Consider the following 19857-nt stretch of genomic DNA (forward strand, 5'->3'; position numbering starts at 1 on the left):
TGGGACTGAAGTTCCTACTATGGTTAAGTATTTGTATGCAAGTGTATGCAGTTTGGGAAGCTGAATATTTAGATCATTCCAAATTTCTAAAGGGTTCACATTTAACCTGCCGACTGGGCTACGTAAATAAGTAGATAGTCCATCTGAAATAGAATCGTCAGATTTCACCGTTTTCCAGCTCTTGTGGACTAATTTGTGGTGATCTTCCCACAGAGAAAATTTTTCTTCTGCTTTGTCAGACAGATCTGACACTGACGAATCAGATTACACAGACTCATTTTGTAATCTACTTTTCATAAGTTCCTTGATTTTTGAAACAGCCACGGAGCAAGCAATTGAGTCCGTGAAATGCATTTTCTTAAACCTCGGGTCCAAGATTGTGGCTATAGCGAGAGGAGTTACTCTCTCTATAACACCCATTTTCTTGTCAATCTCTTTCAGGATCAATGACTGCAATTATTGGGCAAGAGACTCTTCGACTTTAAGAGGTTTAACTTTTAAAATAAGACAATGGATAAGTGGTATAACTTTACTGCTAGTGCAGTACTTATCACCTGACACTTCCTTAGTTGCAGCTTCAATCGGTCGCAGAATTTGTAAAACCGAAGAAAGTATACATAATTCTGACGCAGTTAGCATCGGTGGTGCATTTTTATGACGAATGACTATATTATTGACGACGCTGCAAAGCTCCAAAAATCTCTCGATCATATTGTCACCGACTCGTGCGCAGTGCTGCCAAAACAATTTTTTAGTACACGTCGGCCGCGACTTCATTATAATGTCAGTCCACTATTGAATAATAAACTTTTCTTTTTTAAATAAACAAATAGGAAAAAAGATTTTAGGTAAAATTTTAGTGGTCAAACTTGAGTTATTATGAAATTAATTGGTTAAATTCGATTCAATGTTTTCCTACTAAAAACTAAAAAAAAACATCGATACATCGAGTATATCGAAAGCATTTCAAAACATCGGATTGTTCCGATGTATCGCATTGTAAACATCGATGTTTTCAATACATCGATGTATATCGAATATCCCTACGCGGCAGTGTCAAGCCGAGCTCGGCGCCTCCAATATCGCACGAAAAGCCGTCTCAGCTGTCATGTTATCTTACCCGCCCCCACGAAAAGCCGCTGTGGTAGCTTCTGCTGCGAGAGCGTAAGAAACTCGTCCGGCCACTCCCAGAGCCACAAGCCATGTAAAAACACCCCCCCTTCCTTTCCCAACTAACATTTCAACACATTCCCTCCCTTATTTCAACCTTCTGTGTGAGAAACTGTCAGAAACCTCCTCCCCTCCCACACCGCGTGCGACAAAAGCCAGGTTGTATAGTCCATTCTCGGTAAAATAAATATTTTTATGGGCTTATACGACTTTCCTTCGCTGTTAATAAATACTTTATAAGTTTAAGTTATTATGATACAATTTTTTTATTAGTCACACAGCAGTTTCTGCTGAAAAATCACTAATACCTCGAATTTTATTGAATAGAAAAATATAGCATGGCCGTAAATATATTTATTTTACTGCATACTGTAGTTAATTTTCCATCTGCATTCCAACGTGTTTTTTCTTCTTTTTTTTACGCTGCGAAGGGACGTGGAAAATATAATTGCTTGAGCTGTCAAAATAAATATCGCTGACGGCAAGGACGGGAGGGCATCCTGTCGGTCTGTCGCTGTGATTATCTACTCCAAAAACATGTCACAGCATTTCAGGATAGCATTGTTCTTATATCTTTCGTTTGTAGCCGAATGTTTTCTACCTGATCCACACAAGTTCCTTCGCCACGTTTTGAACGAAAATAACCACCAGCCGGCTTGCATAGCCGAACTCGCGTGACGCGAATTCACTTAGCGCGAGTATTTATCGGAACCCATTGTTTGGGGTATGCGAGTCCGAGGTGTAATATGAATTTAAAAAGTTGTCTTTTTTACACCATAGACTAAATTTCATGGGAAAGAAAAGATTCCATTGACAAACACCTAAAGTCGGCTAAGCATGTGGCATCGGCAGCCGAAAAAAAAGAAGAAAATTTTAGTTGCAAACATCTATAGCAACGTGTCTGTTTTGTGTAACTGTTTTGGATTTAATTGGCTCTTATTATGCATATTAGTATATTCCTAGTATACATGGATTGTTTATTAAATATGTAAACTATTATATTCAATAACTGCACAATTTAGTCAACATTTAAAATACCGGTAAAATTTCCATTGCATAACGAAAATACCGACTTTAAACCACAGCTTTTCTAATTTGAAAGTACCGCTTCTTGAATACTGAAAACACCGAAATTTTCCAGGCCCTAGGCATTGGTGTACCATATATATTCTGATATTTGATAATGACTTGAAATTGAGATTCACATTGAAGATAATGACCCTTTGGCCGTTGGCGAAAGCTGTAGGCTACATAATTAAAAGAAAATAATAATAATAATTATGGAAGTCCTGAAAATAGTAGTTGACTGAATTTGATAGAAAAATGGCACATTTGCCTTGTTCAGAGTACCTATTTATCACTTTCCAAACATCAGCTGATAAAGTACTATTTAAGAGTTTACTACAGTAGTGTCTCCAGTAATGATGTTTTGTAATTTTAACTGTTAGTTTGAATTGTGTCTGTGTTGAAAAATACCTAGTTGTATGCTCCTTGAATTATTCCTAGTACTCTGTTTCCGGTTACGTCCATGAAGCTTTTATGCAAAGTAAATTCAACTCTTTAGATTCCGCTGTCCATCACAAATACGGTTGAGTTTATTTTGCGGAAATTTATTCAGGGTGCTCAATCTTATAGCTGATGTGGCTACATCTTGAAACATGTGATAGGCTGTCTGAAGGTTGTATTGTATATTTATACTGGTGTTGGTTAGGTTCTGTTCAATGTAAAATCAGTAATCCTCCCATATATATATACTATATTTATACCCCATATACCAGAGGGATTTTAAATCTGCGGCCAGCTGAGGATAAAGAGGCTGGATATTGCAATTGGATAGTTCTATGGGGTAATGGTCACTTCCCATTGGATCATGGAGTATGCTCCACATGAAGTCTGCTGCCATATCCTGAGTACAAAGGGTGATATCAATAGCAGACGATCGCCGTGAATGTGTGCCCATATAAGTGGGACGGCCATCATCGAACAACATTTGTGCAAATGCTTTAATGTAGTTGGCTAAGTTTCCTCCTGCTGTGTCAACACTCATGTCCCCCCCCCCCCCCAAACAGTATGACGGACATTAAAATCGCCACCTATAATTGTGTTTTTCATACAACCAAACAAGTCCTTCCAGTTAGCAGTAATGGTGAGATGCAAAGGGCGGGCGTAGATGGAGAAACATGCAATGGTTGTAAGTTATAGTGGCACAAACAATTTCAATATTTGGGCAGTGGGTAAAGAGGTATATTGATTGTGAAAACGGTTTAGAATTTACCAGAATGACTCCACTATGAAATTGTACATGTAATACACCATGTACCCAGAAAACAGAAAACTATCAATAAGTATTTTCCAGTTTGTTTCCTATAGTAATATATCAGTTGGATTATTGGTAAGATAGTACTGTAATTGCTGCTTGTCGGTAATGAAGAAGTGCTATGGCGTGGACCCATCTTTTGGCGGGGAGCCAATGGTGTATCTCCATTCATACCTGATGGCTCGTATTTCCTTTTATTGGACTGGTACAAGGACCATACACATCCGAACTCGATTGCGATTTCCGATGAACACCAAGGGTTGTAGATAATTAGACTAAATTGACATAACAATTTCAAATCAATAACTATCCAGTCACACAGTCAAATTTTCGCTTGAAACACCTACCAACATTGTGTCTCAAAGTTGGAGAATTATGACCATACAATAAAGAGTAGATATGACCACCGTGTTATGACATCATTGAAATGTTACTAGTGCAGCCATGTTTGTTTGACCAGTTGGATGACCAATTTTTATCAATATTTTGCCCATACGAATACAATCTAGTTTTTCAATACTTGATACTACATTAAGATCTGCAACGAAACACATCCATATTTATTCATTGAAGGATTGAAACTCTTTGTCTATCCCAACAGCCAAAACTTAGTATCTTAATAATACCTTACATCATAACAACCAGTCATCATGAGGCTTATTACTACATTCAAAATTGCAATTAACTTGGAATAAATTTACCACGGTCGGGTGCTGCATGTTACGCTGTCACAGTCTTTATTGCTTATTTGATTACAGTATTCCAGCTGCACCTCTGGTATTCCACTTTAACCGAAAATACACCACTCTGGTATTCCACTTTAACCGAAAATACACCACTCTGGTATTCCACTTTAACCGAAAATACACCTATGTGTTGAAGTATGTCTCATTAGTCGTAACTTGTAAACAATCATATGTTTTTTAGCTGTCACATATAGGATCAATTTAAAGTTTTTTTTTTTTACTTTACTTAATTTGAGGACATTATTGGGTGTATTGCAAGTTGTAAAAACATTTTAATCAGAGCTAAATATTTGATTGATACAATGTAAAATTCCCATCACAGATGTCTAAAACTGACTCCCATGCTCATAAGCTCTTGGTACAATTTTGTATTCACTAAGTTGAATTCAGTCTTTATCAGTTAGTGTAATTGTATTAAAATAGTCTATACTGGTATACTGTATAATTTTCAAGTAGTATTTTTTTTAAAGCATAATATAAAAAAAATAACATGTAAAGAAACTTTAAGAAAAAAGTCATATCTAATTTATCAGATACAATAGAAACACTTGTAATCAACATGTTGCATTTTGAAATAAACTTAAAATAATTAAAGCACTGTATAATTACAACTTTGACACCTATTTATCTGACCATATAATTGATAGCACCAAAACAAGTTAAATTTCACACATGATAGTTACTACATGAACCAAAATTTCTGCTACAGCAAAAACAAGCCTAAATTAAGGTAATATTGGCCAATTTCACACTGCGATTGCTAGTCAACCGATCAACACAACTGAATATTTAAAATATAATGTAATACATAATAAATAATAAGTAAAAAGTAACACAATATAAAATCAGAGATAAGTAATATGCACACAATCACCATTAGTACAGACAATTTGATGACATATATACCCTCTTTTATAGCATAATTGTCGCACTCGCATAATCGTCGCACCCATATTTTAGGGCGTCATAATTTGGAAAAAAAAAAAAAAAAAAACTCTTGTGTAAACGTCATATGATGTTTTTGGTCCTGCTATTAGATGCCGAGCACTTTGTGTAGGTATCTTTTCCGTATAAAACAATGTATTTTAAAGTATAAATTTATTTATTCCGAAATTACAGCATACTTATTTAAATAACGGAAATACGAAGCTGTCTGATGTGTAAATTTTCTTTTAAGGACTTTTTAAACGTCATAACCTTCACTGTTCATCTGCATCGCCTCAGTGTACCGCTTACAAAAATGTAGCCAGTGCTCATTGCAATCATTACTGTTTGGTTATATTGCTTCCCGTATAGAGCTCGCACACGTAGTCGAATATCACTATCTTTCCGATTGTAGGTATATTTTCCGTATGTAGCATAAATATAATATTTAATCAGAAATTACCGCGTACTAATTTAAATAATGATAATACGAAGCTGTTTGAAGTGTAAATTTTCTTTTAAAGTCTTTTTAAACATTATAACCATCAACCATGATCTGTTCGTCTGCGTCGCCGTGGTGTATCGCTTACAAAAATGTAGCCAGCGCTCGCAATTACTGTTTGGTTATGTTGCTTCCCGTATAGAGCGCACACACGTAGTCGAATATAGATATCTCGCCGATTGTATGCAACGCGCTCTCTCTATCCGGTACAGAGTTAACTACATTTGATATCCCGCACTCTCGTGGTGTTTACTACGGTAGTTACACGTTCGTTCGGCTTGCATTTGGATCACAGAATTTGTTTTTCTATTTAATGTTGAAGAAAGGTTTTTGTTGCATGACTTATTAAATTAAATTGTTTGGCGTGCTCTTTTATAGTTTACTTTGTAAATAAACGTACTTTCCATGCATGGGTTTCGTTTTTATGAATACTTTACCTAACAAAAAAAATTTTTTCTGCATAATCGTCGCGCCCCTACATTTGAAACTTCATTTTAGAATAACATGTGCGACAATTATGCGAGAAAACACAGTACTCAAGAATAAAAACAGTCCTGCTTTCATAAGACTTGAACTTCTGATATAATCATAAGAATTTTTTCAGGCAAATGTAAATAAATATAAAATCAATTAAATGCTCTTCCCTTTTCTTATTTCCTATTGATTAATATTTCTGTACACTACTTACTACAATTTTACTGTGTACACTTGTGTAAATAACTTGCAGAGTATGACTATAAATTACAATTACCATATTTACCCGCAGAAGAGTTGCCACAACGTATGGGACACACCTTTAATATTAGGCATAAAAATCTAACATTTTCATCGTAATTGTCGCCTTCGAATAAGGGTCGCACCACTAGTGTTCCAGGAATACAAGTGGAATCCTTGTGTTCCATGTCTCGGCTGGCTTTTAAGTAATACAGCAGTTGTATTGACCCTTGTTTTTCTTTGTCTTTTTATATTAGGATGATAGTTATGAGTAGAGTCCCGTAAAAATGGTTTTATTTTTCCTTAAATTTCGTTTTGAAAAAATCAAATTTCGGTTTTATTTCGCTGTTTTGGTTTTTCATGTTTACTTTAACTTTTGAGAATGGTTTTATGACCTACAAGTTTTGCTTGGCTAAATAATAGTGGCACGGCGTATACTCGTATACTGCACTCTAAAGTCAACACTATTGGCAAATAAAAATTGTAGGCTTGAAACAGCTCGGCACGGCCCGGTGCCGCCTAGCCTAGCGCGCTGCCTCGGCACGGCATGTCTCAACTTAGTATTCTTTTAATATTTCTTGCTGCTGTTCTTTGTCCCGTTGACGCCGTATTCACTTGCTCTGCGGTCGTATTGCATTTGCTGAGAAGTGTAGTTACGGCAGTTAAAGGTCACTGATTTTGCTTATCAATCGGCGTAGTGCCATGTGTTCATGTTTACGAGTAGTAGAGGTGTAAAAGTAACGAAAAAAAGTGTACCCGTATGTATTCGTTACTATAACAATTAGTACTCGTTACTATCGTGTCGCTACGTTACTCGTTACTTCTGATACCGCATAACATGCAATGTTATGTTGCAGCAACGAATCGAGTCGTATTGCGTACGCGTACAGTATGACGTCACGTAAATAATAATAAATAGAATATAAACAATTAACAATATTTGATAATTAACAGTTTTTGTTAACCAAGAAACAATTAAATCTCATTAGAGCGGTTTTATTATATTATCTCTTTTAAGATAAAAACAACAAAAAACGTGAAAATACGCGATAATAAATAACAAAAACATACATATTTCTAATTTGTAAAAAATACTTTCTTATAAACAGTAAAAAACTTGGACGACAAATTTCCATATTATACTTAATAAACAAACATCGTTCTTTGTAACGTAAATTCATTGAATATGCGCGCGCATGCGTAAAACATACGAAAAATGCGAGTAACGAAATCCAGCCGTGTGTAACGTTTCGTTACTCGATACTAGATGGCGCACCCGTTACTCAGTCAGTACCGAATACATACGGTTTGCTACACCTACAGCTCTAACGAGTAGGTTGCCAAGCCAGTCAAACGTAGTTGAAAGCATGAGGTTGTTAACTGTTCAACATGAAAGGAAGAATTAAAATTTTATATTTCTCTACAAGATTAATGTGTAAATACAGCGGGTTGAAAATCATGGCAGCTATATTGTGTTGAAAACATCGCCGGTATTTTTTATTAACTTTGTGTTGATGCTCAGGTACATTTTTCTCTTTTTAATTAGTTTATGATTGCAATTACTGCTTTCGTTTCAAATTGTAATGATTACGTGACGGGAATACTGTAAATCATTATTTACTTTCATTACTACAAAGCGGCCATGTTGAAACTTAGAAAAATGGCGATGTGCCGTCAACGTCGTGTTTACTTGTTTTTCGCGATGTCTTGCATGGGTGGTCTAATTCATTATTATCAGTTTTATTTCTCGATGCTGTGCGATTTCGGTGTTTTGTCGCGAATTAAGGTAAATTGCGGTGTTATTTCGCGATATCGCGATTCGCGAAATTTCCGTGTCTCTAGTTATGAGATGGCACACTTCACTCTCTCTCTCTTTCTATCCCCCCAAATCTAAAAACCCCTATTCCCCCCCCCCCCCCCATGCACTACCTAACAAAAAGACATAGGAGAAGACTTCTATTTTCTTTTGGCACAATTACATCATAAACACCTGTCAAGATAGTGCTCTCTACACACGCACACACACACACACACACACACACACACACGTTTTTAACCCAAAGTGTGAAAAACTCTCATTAGGGCCGCATTGCATTTTTTAAAACTATAAATTGACATAAAATGTGATCCAAAACGTGGATAAATATGGTATGAGAATGTATATGCTAGTTCATTTCTCAAATACTAACAATCATACAATTTTTTTCAGACAGAGATTTCTTGCATGCAAGCAAAGAATCTCACATAAACAAAAAAAAAGTACGAAATTCCCTTGTGACTGTACATAACTCCAACCTCCCACCACCCATGCAGTGCTGTACACAGAGAGCTTCACGTGTGGTACATCCGTAGCAGGCAGGCCGTGATGACAGTCATGAAACGCTCCCAAGCACTCTTCAAGTCTCCCTCCCTATCAACAAAAACCAATATAAAGAACTGAAAAGCTGCAGTGAGCCTGGTCTGATTTATTTATCATGATCTTGAATTATTTTCAAAATATTTAAGTTTTTTTTTTTTAAGTTAAATGTTAATTACTAAAGAAATTAAAATTTTAAAGGACCTTTTTGCATTTCTTAAGGACTTTTAAAAATCCAATAATTATTTTAATAACAATTAACTACTTTTGTGTACAATATGAGTGAAGTTAAATACATAATTTTCAGCATATGACATTTTTCCCCTCAAGCTGTAAAAACCCACCCAACAGCTGGCCTCACTTTGTAAATGACTATTAGTTTTTTTTTGTATAAGAAATGATACTTGATTAGGTTTTCTATCATCAAGTAAATAACAGAAATTTATACTTTTGGGCCGAAATTGTGTATTAGAGACTGTGTTTGTTGGCTGTTGTTTACATTAATTCACATGTTTAACATGTATGATGGCTTGTTTACTTTATTGTGAAAAATTCATTTCAAGGTATTTTTATTTAATTTTGCTTACTTATTAAAATTTTTTACTTAGTTATGTTTTCAGTATTTAAGTTTTTTTGTATTTGTTTTTTCTATGGTTCTTTGTTTGAAACCTGGCTGATGCAATAGTTTACCAGTTACATAAGCATTGGAGAGAGAGAGAGGTACTTGTGCGTGGGAAAGACTCATGATTTGGTTGAAATACTGTTGCCATGCACTTGTATTGGCTAATATTTTTTCTGTGTGTTTTTTGATTGGTTTGAAATTATGTCACATGGACACTTTTGTCTTTCTCAGAAGAGAATGGCGGCCATGGAGTTAGTCAGTGTCTGTACAAGGTACTGAGAGGTTGCATTTCTGGCAGTGGCACAGATTTAATTAAGAATGTAGAGGCAGAGAATTTAGCAGCTGTGATTAGGGCTCTACTGTTTATATTCAACCTTTTTTTGTGTTTATGAACGTTTATTTCGAGATTTTGGCCAAAGTTGTCGGCAACTGCCCACGACGACAGAGTAATTTCTTCATTGTTCAGAGGATGGAGTCCTTCGATTTATACTGGTAAACTCCTATTTTGTAGCCAGGGCAGTGCTTTGTGCAACCATTTTGAATTTTCAAAATGTAGGTATTTGTTTTAGTAGTCAGAAGATGGCAGCCACTGTGACATATGAATTTTAGTAAAGCACAAATAAAAATAGTAAATGTTTGTCTGAAAAATGTTATTTCAGTAATCAATCATCCACAGTAACAGTTTGGGAACTTAAATATAATTATTTTTTCAACTTTCAATCAAGCTTTTTATTTGCTATGTATGTGAAATCTCGACCAAATGTAAGCTAGCCAGAGGTCTGGAGAGTTTCAAAGTCAGAGACAGGTAGTTACTTCAAAATATGGATGTTCCTATTATGTTCTGCTGGATGTTATGTTTCCCAGCAAACATAAGCAAACATTTTCATTGTAATAAAATCAACTAGGCAGCACCTATTCAAAAAAAAAGTATTAAATGTGTTACCAACTAGGCAGCGCTTACTGAATTAAAGTACGCAATGTGTTAGGCAGCGCCTACTAAATTAAAGTATGAAATGAGTAAAATAATGTAGTACAAAAAAAAATTATAGTACCTTAGCCAGCATAAAATGGGTATGCAAAGCTTTGGAAAGTCAAAATAAAATCAATGTTTTACGACTTGGTTTTCAGGAAAAACAAAAAAATTTGACAACAACATAATGAAATATAGGGGAGCGTATCTTCCAAATCTTTAAGTATAACACTAGCTCACAGATATCACAGATAGAACAGATAAAAACGTTCAGAGGCTCACTGCCTCTTGCAGAACACCACTACTTCTAGAGTACAGAAGTAATACATGAATTAACACAGTGTGTTGATGATATCGAAGTCATGAGAAAACAATATGGAGGTGAATGAATGGGTGGTTTACGGCAATGGAACCTGGATAGGAAGCGAGTTACCTGAATAAAATTCATCTCAAGGACTCACTACATATAGACAGAAAGAAAGTGCCGCAGGTCGGATTGGGAACAGCTTCTGGCTGAACGTGTTGGTGCATCAAGGTCATCAGAGACAATGAGGGGTGAATGACGGGTGGCTAAAGGTCTCGTCAGGATGCAAGCTACCTGAAGATGTCCATCTGGAGGGCTTATTACAGGTAGGCAAAGAGAAAGTGCCGCAGGTCGGATTGGGAACAGCCTCTGGCTGAACATGTTGGTGCATCAAGGTCATCAGAGACAATGAGGGGTGAATGACGGATGGCTAAAGGTCTCGTCAGGATGCGAGCTACCTGAAGACGTCCATCTCGAGAGCGCACTGCAAGTAGGCGGAGAGGAAGTGGCGCAGGTCGGAGTGGGACCAGGCGACCTGCCTCCACGGCTCCAGGCAGCGCTCCACCAGCTCCATGAAGAGCATGCGCAGCTCGCGCGTGCGGTGCAAGTTGCAGGCCAGCCCCACCAGGGCCCGCGTGTACGACCTGAAGTTGCCGTCCAGCTCCTGGTACGACCGCTCCAGCAGCTGTGGCTTCAGACGCTGGCACACCAGGCTGGAAGGAAGGATCTGCGCTTCGACACTACCACCTCCTGCCTGCTTCCAGACCCAATCATGACCTAACATAGGATATGATTTTCATACCTCCTAAGATGTCACAAAGTCAACGCATATGCCAATATAATACAGATTTTTTTTTTGCAAGTGCATTAACTGAGGCATTTATAATTTATAGTTGAAATTTTCTGTCAATGTAGGTTACAGGCACTTGAACTGCAGACAAATACAGATAATTTATTCCTTGAAACCTTGTGTTGGCAGAAGCTATCCTTTGTCCCAAAGAGCTTATTTTGTGGAGAGTGCTGTCCCCCTCTTGCCACACTGTGGTTACTATACATACTAGGTAACTAAATTTTTAGAAGGCACCCCAGTCCAACCACTTAGCAGGAGCTACAAACATAATGCTGCTCCAGAAACATGCGTGCTTACTGTTTGTGTTCCTTCTCCTTGTCGAGTAGAACACGGACATCTCGCAGTTCCAGGAGAAACTCTCGATCTAGATCGGTGTCGTCGTACTCAGAGTTATTCTCGCCGTAAGTCCAGCACCCCATCATGGCCTGGGCACAGTGGTAGAAGTCAGGGAACGTGAGATGCTGCAGCTTCCGCTTGCCCGTTTCAAACCGTATGCAAGCGAGGAACACAATAGCTCCGTAGCGCCTGTTGTAATACAACCCCAATACCGTTTTAGCTGAGCTATACAATCACTGCAGTCTTCCCCTATTCTCAGAACATTTGCAGTATCACCTGACAGTTACTACTAACCTTTTTATTTTTTAATCATCAAGCTTGTACTCGAATTAAGTCCTATAGAGTACAATAAGGAATGTGAGAAACATAGTATTGGCATGTGTCTGAAGGCATTTTAAACAGTAAAAGCTAACAAAAGAATAGCACAAAAATATACATGAACAAATGAATACTCACATTTGTGTACATATAAAATACATAGATGTATTCACGTATCTGCACGAAAATAATAGAAAAACAATCACTTTGGTAAAACAATGATATGCAAGTTTTAGGAGTACTAGGCACATTTTATCATAATATACTAACTAATAAAAATATTTATTCTGCTAATCTGAAGTTTGAATGTAATTAGTTTTGTTCTAAGAAATGCTTTACCAAAATTTTAAGATAGGTATGTAAAGTTAAAAAAAAAATTATGGGTCCATGTATGTACATTAGAAGTTATACTTACTTCGTTACTTGGCATAATAAAATGGGAACATAACCTCATTTATATATACACTTGAAAATATACCTGAAAAAGTTTATAAACACATTATGTATAACTAAAATTTGCAATAAATAAATGTGATAAGGGCAACACAGACTCTGCGGAGACACTGGGGATTTGACGTTGCCCATGTGCTGACAAGACTCAAAATTCCCTTACCATACCACCAAAAATGACCTGGCACATTATTTGATGTTACTTAACAATACACATGGGCTTCTGGAGCCCTAGACACCTCGCTTTGAAGGTATGTAGTCACCACTGGTTGAACTGGAAATGTGATTCAGCCAAAATGATCTACTACGTGTTGTGCTGGTACATGAATAATTACGTAACCAAATAATAAGTGGATAAAAGGCCCTGTGGCACACAATTTAAATCATGAGGTCAAGGCCACCCTCTTGGCTGGATAATGTTTTTCAGTCTCTTGTGTGTTAATGTTCCAATTCTGACTTATTGATCACTAGGTATTAAAATTTATTAAATAGTCTCATAGGTACTTGAGGTAGGCTCCAAGGATAAAAGAAAGTGTTTTAAGAATATACATTAAAAACGAAGTTAAGTACGAATACAAAGTTAATATCATCTGAGTGCAAACAGCGACCTACCTCAGTATTAATGTAATGAGAGACTGGGAAAAGCTCTGCCCCCAATGGTGGCATGTTGATGTCCCTGCACCTTACAAAAAGATCATTAATTTTGTTCTGATTCATGCCACTGGCAAAAGAAAGTGAATAATTAATTATCTTAGGTAAAATTCTACAACCATTCTTACAATAGTACTCCTTAATAAAGTGGCAATTAATATAATATTCACAAAAATTCACTGATTTGGGAGTGCATTCAGAAACATTTATTAAACATGCTTACTTCTCATTAAACATAACTCTGTCTTCATGCTTTACTAAAACCTGTAAAAGATGCAAGACCCTTGGGACATAAAACTGAACAGTTAAAATAAATTTAGCATTCGTTAGGGGTGCATGGCACTGAGCCTATGTCATCCCCTTGGGGCACCCAGCATGCTATTTAAACAGTAGCACACACGTACACACATAAATCACTGGTGGGAGGTTTCAACAAGAAAAAATGCGTGGGAAGGGGCATATTTAGTCACATTGGCTTACACATTGGCATATCCCTTTATCGACATCAATGCTGCTTTATGGCAAGAAAAAAATACATGAGTACAGTTAAAAAATTTGAAAATTCTGTATCATTCTATTCATGATTTGGTTCTATTAAAAAAAAAAAAATTATTATGGATTATATACAAATTTATGAATTCTACACTTCGAAAAATTTCAAGAACTCCATATCCACCCAAAATATCTGAATGATTACAGATTTTCCCAACTAGAGAATTCCAGATCTAAATAGTGCTGACTGTAATGACTGACAATTCCTACAAAATTCCTTTTAAAAGATTTGTAGCAGCTGTGGCCACCAGGCCACATTAAAATTTTTATTTTTGGCTGTTCTGTTTTTTCTTAATTATTTCAATTTTAAATTACCGTTTTAATCTTTAAAAGTCAGTCGCAGTATTTTTAATTATTTAATTTTTGTGAATAGTTCTTTTATTTATTATTCATTTGTTTGGTTTGATTCAGTTTCTTTAATACTGTATATTGATATTGGTTCTATGGCCCGCTACTGGGCGCGGTATTGTCGCTTTGAAGTCTGACGTCACCAGCGCCATAGTGCGGGTGTGGAAGTCAGCTGTTAGCCTCGGGGAGTGACGGACTGCGGACCGCAGCGGGAGAGGTGTATAATGCTTTGACACACCGCCAGGCAGTCCGTGCCTGGATTGGCATGGATGGGGCAGTACCTTGAGCTGGTACAAAAGGAAGTACCTCGCAAGAGAATACTTCAATAAGGTAAAGAGACGACACGTAGTATTTTTTGGATTTGGCACAAAAAAAATTTCCATAATAAGCAAAGTTTGGTGGAAAAAGTTTGAATGAACTATCATTAACATAACTGTGTCTATGCTACTCACAATTACGTTGAGAAAAGTTAAGCAGTCCCGCAATTTCGTACGAAGTTTAAATTTACGTCAAGAATCTTTAAAATTTGAACTTTGTCTTTGGAAATAAGTTTGTTAACGGAACTGTGTCTCGGCCCCCTGCATATACTGTGGCGGCACACGGCGCTTTTGACTGGACAGAGTTATTTTGGTGAAGGTCAGGGACACAGCTGTTCATCATATACCAGGAAGGCGAGTAATCGTTTGCGTGTGGCGACGATTAAATCCGGCCCCACTAGGACACATAAAATTTTATATATATATATTTAGGGATTTTATATAATTTATCTTTTAATATCATTATGTGTTATTATTGTATTTTTTTATATTAATCAGCACTGACTTATAATGTTTCAGTGTGGTTGTTTATACGGGCGTAATTTATGTAATTTATGGTTATGCTCATACTAAAATCCAGGAACTGCCACTACAACTGTATTACCATTTGAAGTATCGTGATGAAGTATGATTTAATAAAACTCTGCATATTTGTACTCTGCATTTTTATTACTATTAGCCAAAGACTAGCCTATAATTTGTTTGATAACATTTACATTTTTGTCTCGACACCTTGGGTAAATAGAGGAATTGATTTTTGTGAGCTCTTAAAAGTTTTTAGGTATTCCATATTTTAAATTGTATTTACCCAGAGTTTGTCGGGGACGCATGTTGGACGGAAGGCGGGTTTCACAGCATACAGCAAATATTTACTGATAATGCTTAACAATTAAAAAAATACCTTTTACAATATCAGATGATACCCTCATTAAGTACGAAAATCATATTCCTGTTTCACGAAAGCACAATGCAAGTAACACTGCAATTGGGGTTTATATTACAGCAGTTGCTGCACCTGGCTTATGGGTTATAAATCTGACTAAGCCTTGAACTGCACATTAGTGATTGTAAAACTAGACTAATATTCTTTGCAGAAATGAATGAGATGGCACTCTTACCTGGCTAACTCTTCTGATAGCAAGAAGTTTGTCCGAATGTTCTGGGACACTGAGCCCTGCATTTCCTCAACCACTTTGAATATCCTCTTGACATTGTCAAACTGTCTCCTGGTAAAAACACACAAGTGACTGCATAGTTATGTGCTGAATAAGTCACAGCTCTACTCTTTATCATATGTACAATAGTCACACAAATTGAAAAATCCAAGCACATAAAAGGTGCCTAAACAAAATACAAATTCTGGAGTGGAGTGCACAGTCATTGTCAATAAAAAATGTTCTTGGGATGTTTGCTCTGTCTTTCAAGTAGATGCAAGCTTTTCACCACTGCCTAATATATGTACAATCTTGGCTTTTGAGGTTGAGTTGCATTTAAGTGGTGGTGTGTGCACTGCAGCAGGAATCTTCAGGTTTGAAAATCCAGTGAGAGTTAGAAGATAGTTCTCAGTTTATTTCTCAACCCTGAAGATGCCTGCTGCCATGCAGAGCGAAACGTCTGTACAATCCACCTCCACAGCCAAGATACATAGTGGTGGTTGCCTTCTTGCGGAAAGCAAACCAGACAGGTCAAAAGAACACTCATCCCTGAGAACATTAACCAAGAGAACCTTCTGTGCTCTTTCCGAAAACATCTTGCAGTCAGCCAGCTTTGAAAACCTATAGTTTGAATAGAAGTGTGTAGAATTTGGTTTGAATTTATTCTTTAACCTAACCAATAACTGCCAAATGGTTACCTATATACATAAGCAGTCATTAAAATTAATTGCACCATAAATACAAATTGTTTTATTTCACCACAATATTATGCTGACAAAGTTTCATCAAATGTCAAGATATGTAACTCAATATTTTACAATAATTGAATTACAATAAATATAATAGAGACCACATAACATCCAAGGAGGCAATTGTTTTGATGGTCAACATTCCAAGTTTAAGACACTAAAATTTAAAAACTAACTTGCATCCCATCATATCTAAGTGCACCTTTAAGTTTACAACAGTAGATGTTATAGAACATGTTAGCCGTATGGCAAACTAGGCCTATTTTTTTTATTTAAAGGGTTTTCAAAATGCCACTTTCAATCAGCACCCAAACCCAACTTGCAATTTAAAAACCCTATTAAAATACAACTTAACGAGAGAATATATGAAAAAATGCTCATAATAGCTATGTCCTACATTTTTTTCTGAAAATAAAGGAACAAAATAAATGATACTGATACACTCATACTACAAATCATACTGAAACATGCTCTTTAAAAACATACTGCACCTGCATGACTTCAACAGGATTCCCGTCTTCTCACTCACTTCATCCAGGTCTTTGCGATGTCGTGACGACAACTTCTTCCCAAGTAGTTCTCTTATAACTGCATTATCAAATTCATAATACCTGGAAAAATAAGGGATGAGTCAAACACCTAATGTTTTACTTTGACCTAGCTTTTATTCGCTGCAATAAGAACTTAATTTGTGGTTCCTATTATTTTTTAATTATTTTAAAATTTAACTGGTTTTAACGTCTCATTGACAGAGAGGTCATTGGCTATGGTAACACACAACACTGACCAGGAACATTGAGAAAGACTACGGCCATAGCTTACAGTACAGAACCAATCTGCATTTGCCTGAAGTGTTTCAGAGAAGCAGCATGGAAAACAGTAAATAAAAAAGGCTGGATTTAGATTCAAACTCTAAACTCCTGGATCCTCTGCTTTATTAAAAGACCATAGATTTTTGAACCTCCATGGTTATTTAGCACATCTGAAATTTTTTCATAATATGTTAGTGTTACCTTTAAACCCCGAATTCTAACTACTGTCAATGCATATTTGTGAAACTTTTACAACCATATAGTATTCAGAAATTTTCTTATACTTTAAATAATATATTAATTTCTGTTCAATGTTCCCATCCATATTTTGGTGGATGATTCCAATTCAAAATTAATGGCTTGTATGCAGATTATCAACTGATATTAGGTGCCTAAATAACTTATGTGTGAACTGATGCTGCACAGCACAGTTTTAAATCGCAGAAGCTGTGGTTTCGAAAAGGAGTGACCGGGGTCGACCACTCACTTCTCGATGAGCAGCTTCCTGGCGTGGGGCTCTATCTGGAAGGCGAGCTGCTCCTCCAGCTTGGGGGGGTTGTGCAGCAGGCGCTCCAGCAGGCTGTAGGTGCGGTAGTGGTCCAGCACGTCCGATGCCACCAGCTCCAGGCTCGCGCCCATCTGCTGCGTCACGCCCCTCTGGTGCAGGATCTGCACCGCGTCGCATGCTGCGCACACACGTTCTCTCGCTCCGCCTCCCCTTTCTGGAGCCCAAACACACACATGTATTGCTAGGGTCCTGCACGTCACGATAATGACTCTTCAGAGCATAACGAATGTGGGGGGGGGGGGGGGGGGGGGGGGCTCTACGGAGAGGGGAGGGGGAATAATGAGCACGTCACTCCCGGGCAAGCGTTAGTGAAGCAATTCTAGTGCTGCATTTGTTTTATGCTGCTGACACTGTGACACACTCGTCTTGCTGACCGCCGCTTCTTGTGGACACAGGACAGCCGGAATCATGGCAAGTAACACACATATTGACCATTTTGTTTCATTGTTCATGTGGATTGTTGAAATGTAAAGCTTCGTTTTCAGCATGCACTGTGATCACACACCCATTTTTTTTTTAATATTAACTTAGGTTGTCTTGTCGTATGTTATTTATTTTACTTATGTTTGAGAATGTAAAGCATTCATTATGTTAAAAGTTCCAGTTAGTATCAAGAAAAGAAAACAGTAGGACAGTGACAACAATCAGGAATATATATTTAGTTAAAAATCAACAGTGGCTACCTCATTTTATTTATTAATTATAGTTTCTCACATTAAATAAAAAAGGTAATTGTTCCGTATCACGTATCCAAGTTTATACCTTGATCCTGATGTCATGATCCTGTAAGATTCATCCTGTGCTTTTTTTTTATTTAGTACGTCAAAAGATCCTGGACATAACAAAAATATTACAATACAAACAATGTTAAGAAGTAAAAAGAAATCATTTTCAAATTTTTATTTGATTTGATAATACAAACATTATTCATTGTTACATCACAATTTTTGTTTTATCCAGGATCTTTTGATGTATTAAATTTAAACAGCAAGCATCATGTACCATAGGATCAATGTATTCAGGATCATTCCATTAGGATCAAGAGATAGACTTGGATACGCGATACAACTAAATAAGTATCATGATTAAAATTCATGTTAAGTAATTTACGTCTTCCTTATTATCAACATTTCATAACACATACACAATTCAGTGACTGGACGTCAAAAACAATAATGATTACGGATAATCCGTAGTACTTGACAGCAATATAACCTGACCAACAATCCTATTTTATATTTTATAAAAATGTAGCGAACCTAATTTAAAAGTGTTTTTAGTGAAGTATCAAAACGTCCTCACGAAATGATTGAAAAGAACATCAGGCATTAAAAAAAATATAGGCATTTTAGAAAATTATTTTCAGAAAAGAGGCTCTCTTTCAAAATCTTCACAAAAAAAACGGATCATATTTATGAGTTACATACAAGAATATCCATCAACCCATAATTGGTACACCTCTGGATCTACTAAGGTGTAATTACTAATGAAAACATCTACTTCAGCAAACATTCTTTCTTCCCAACGACGTATATATATCATAGACCCTGCGTCGTCTATGCGCTCCAAACAACCGCCTTGAGGTCAACATAAAACAGCTGATTGTGGGCCACTCGGGTTTGTTATTGTTTGCAACGTAATGGCAATTCGTGATACGAAACATGGTTCTGAATTAGTTAGAATACATATGCGTGTATTTGCTGTAAGGTATGGTGATAATTAAATGACTTACACGTCAATAAAGGTGCTTTAAATATTCCTGTGTTTTATTTATATCATTTTACTGATGTACGGCGTATTTTGGAGCATAATGCGAAGTGTTAAGTGTTCGTCCTTCTCACAGCATAATTTTTTTTTCGAATGTGTTTTACTTAGAATTACTTTAACACTATTATATTGCGTGTTTTGTTCAATTATAGAATAATTAGAAACTTGAAAACCTAAAATGTTAACTCAGTGTTGGCATAATGAAGTTTTAAATATACAATAATTTTATGATAGCGTCTCGTTCGTCATGTTGAGCTGGGATGAAATATACAAAAAAGTTGCTAAAATTAAAGAATATTAACTAATTGTACTTTTATCAAATGTCTAAAAAAAATATTTCGTTAGGTTATAGAATGACAC

General features: G+C 36.5%; 1 protein-coding gene across 1 annotated transcript; it reads right to left on the reverse strand.

Moving 5' to 3' along the window:
* Nucleotides 1-4198: 4198 nt before the first annotated feature.
* LOC134532825 (acidic fibroblast growth factor intracellular-binding protein) lies at nt 4199-19461 on the reverse strand. Its single transcript, XM_063369739.1, has 7 exons — nt 19158-19461; nt 17650-17848; nt 16842-16961; nt 15566-15673; nt 11773-12000; nt 11084-11338; nt 4199-8783 (listed from the first exon to the last, which is right to left on the reverse strand). Exons 1-7 carry the CDS (start codon nt 19270-19272, stop codon nt 8705-8707), a joined length of 1104 nt encoding a protein of 367 aa, XP_063225809.1. The 5' UTR covers nt 19273-19461; the 3' UTR covers nt 4199-8704.
* Nucleotides 19462-19857: the final 396 nt, after the last annotated feature.

The sequence above is a fragment of the Bacillus rossius genome, chromosome 6 (assembly GCF_032445375.1).
Source record: "Bacillus rossius redtenbacheri isolate Brsri chromosome 6, Brsri_v3, whole genome shotgun sequence".
NCBI lineage: Eukaryota > Metazoa > Arthropoda > Insecta > Phasmatodea > Bacillidae > Bacillus > Bacillus rossius.

Bases quoted from the DNA above. Each gene is read 5' to 3' on its own strand.
- LOC134532825 (XM_063369739.1), bottom strand. From the start codon at position 19,272: ATGATATATATACGTCGTTGGGAAGAAAGAATGTTTGCTGAAGTAGAT. The intron at 15,674-16,841 runs GTGCAGTATGTT...TGTTTTTACCAG, and splicing joins ATCCTGTTGAAGTCATGCAG to GAGACAGTTTGACAATGTCA. The intron at 8,784-11,083 runs GTAGCTCGCATC...TTTTGTTGATAG, and splicing joins CTCGAGATGGACGTCTTCAG to GGAGGGAGACTTGAAGAGTG.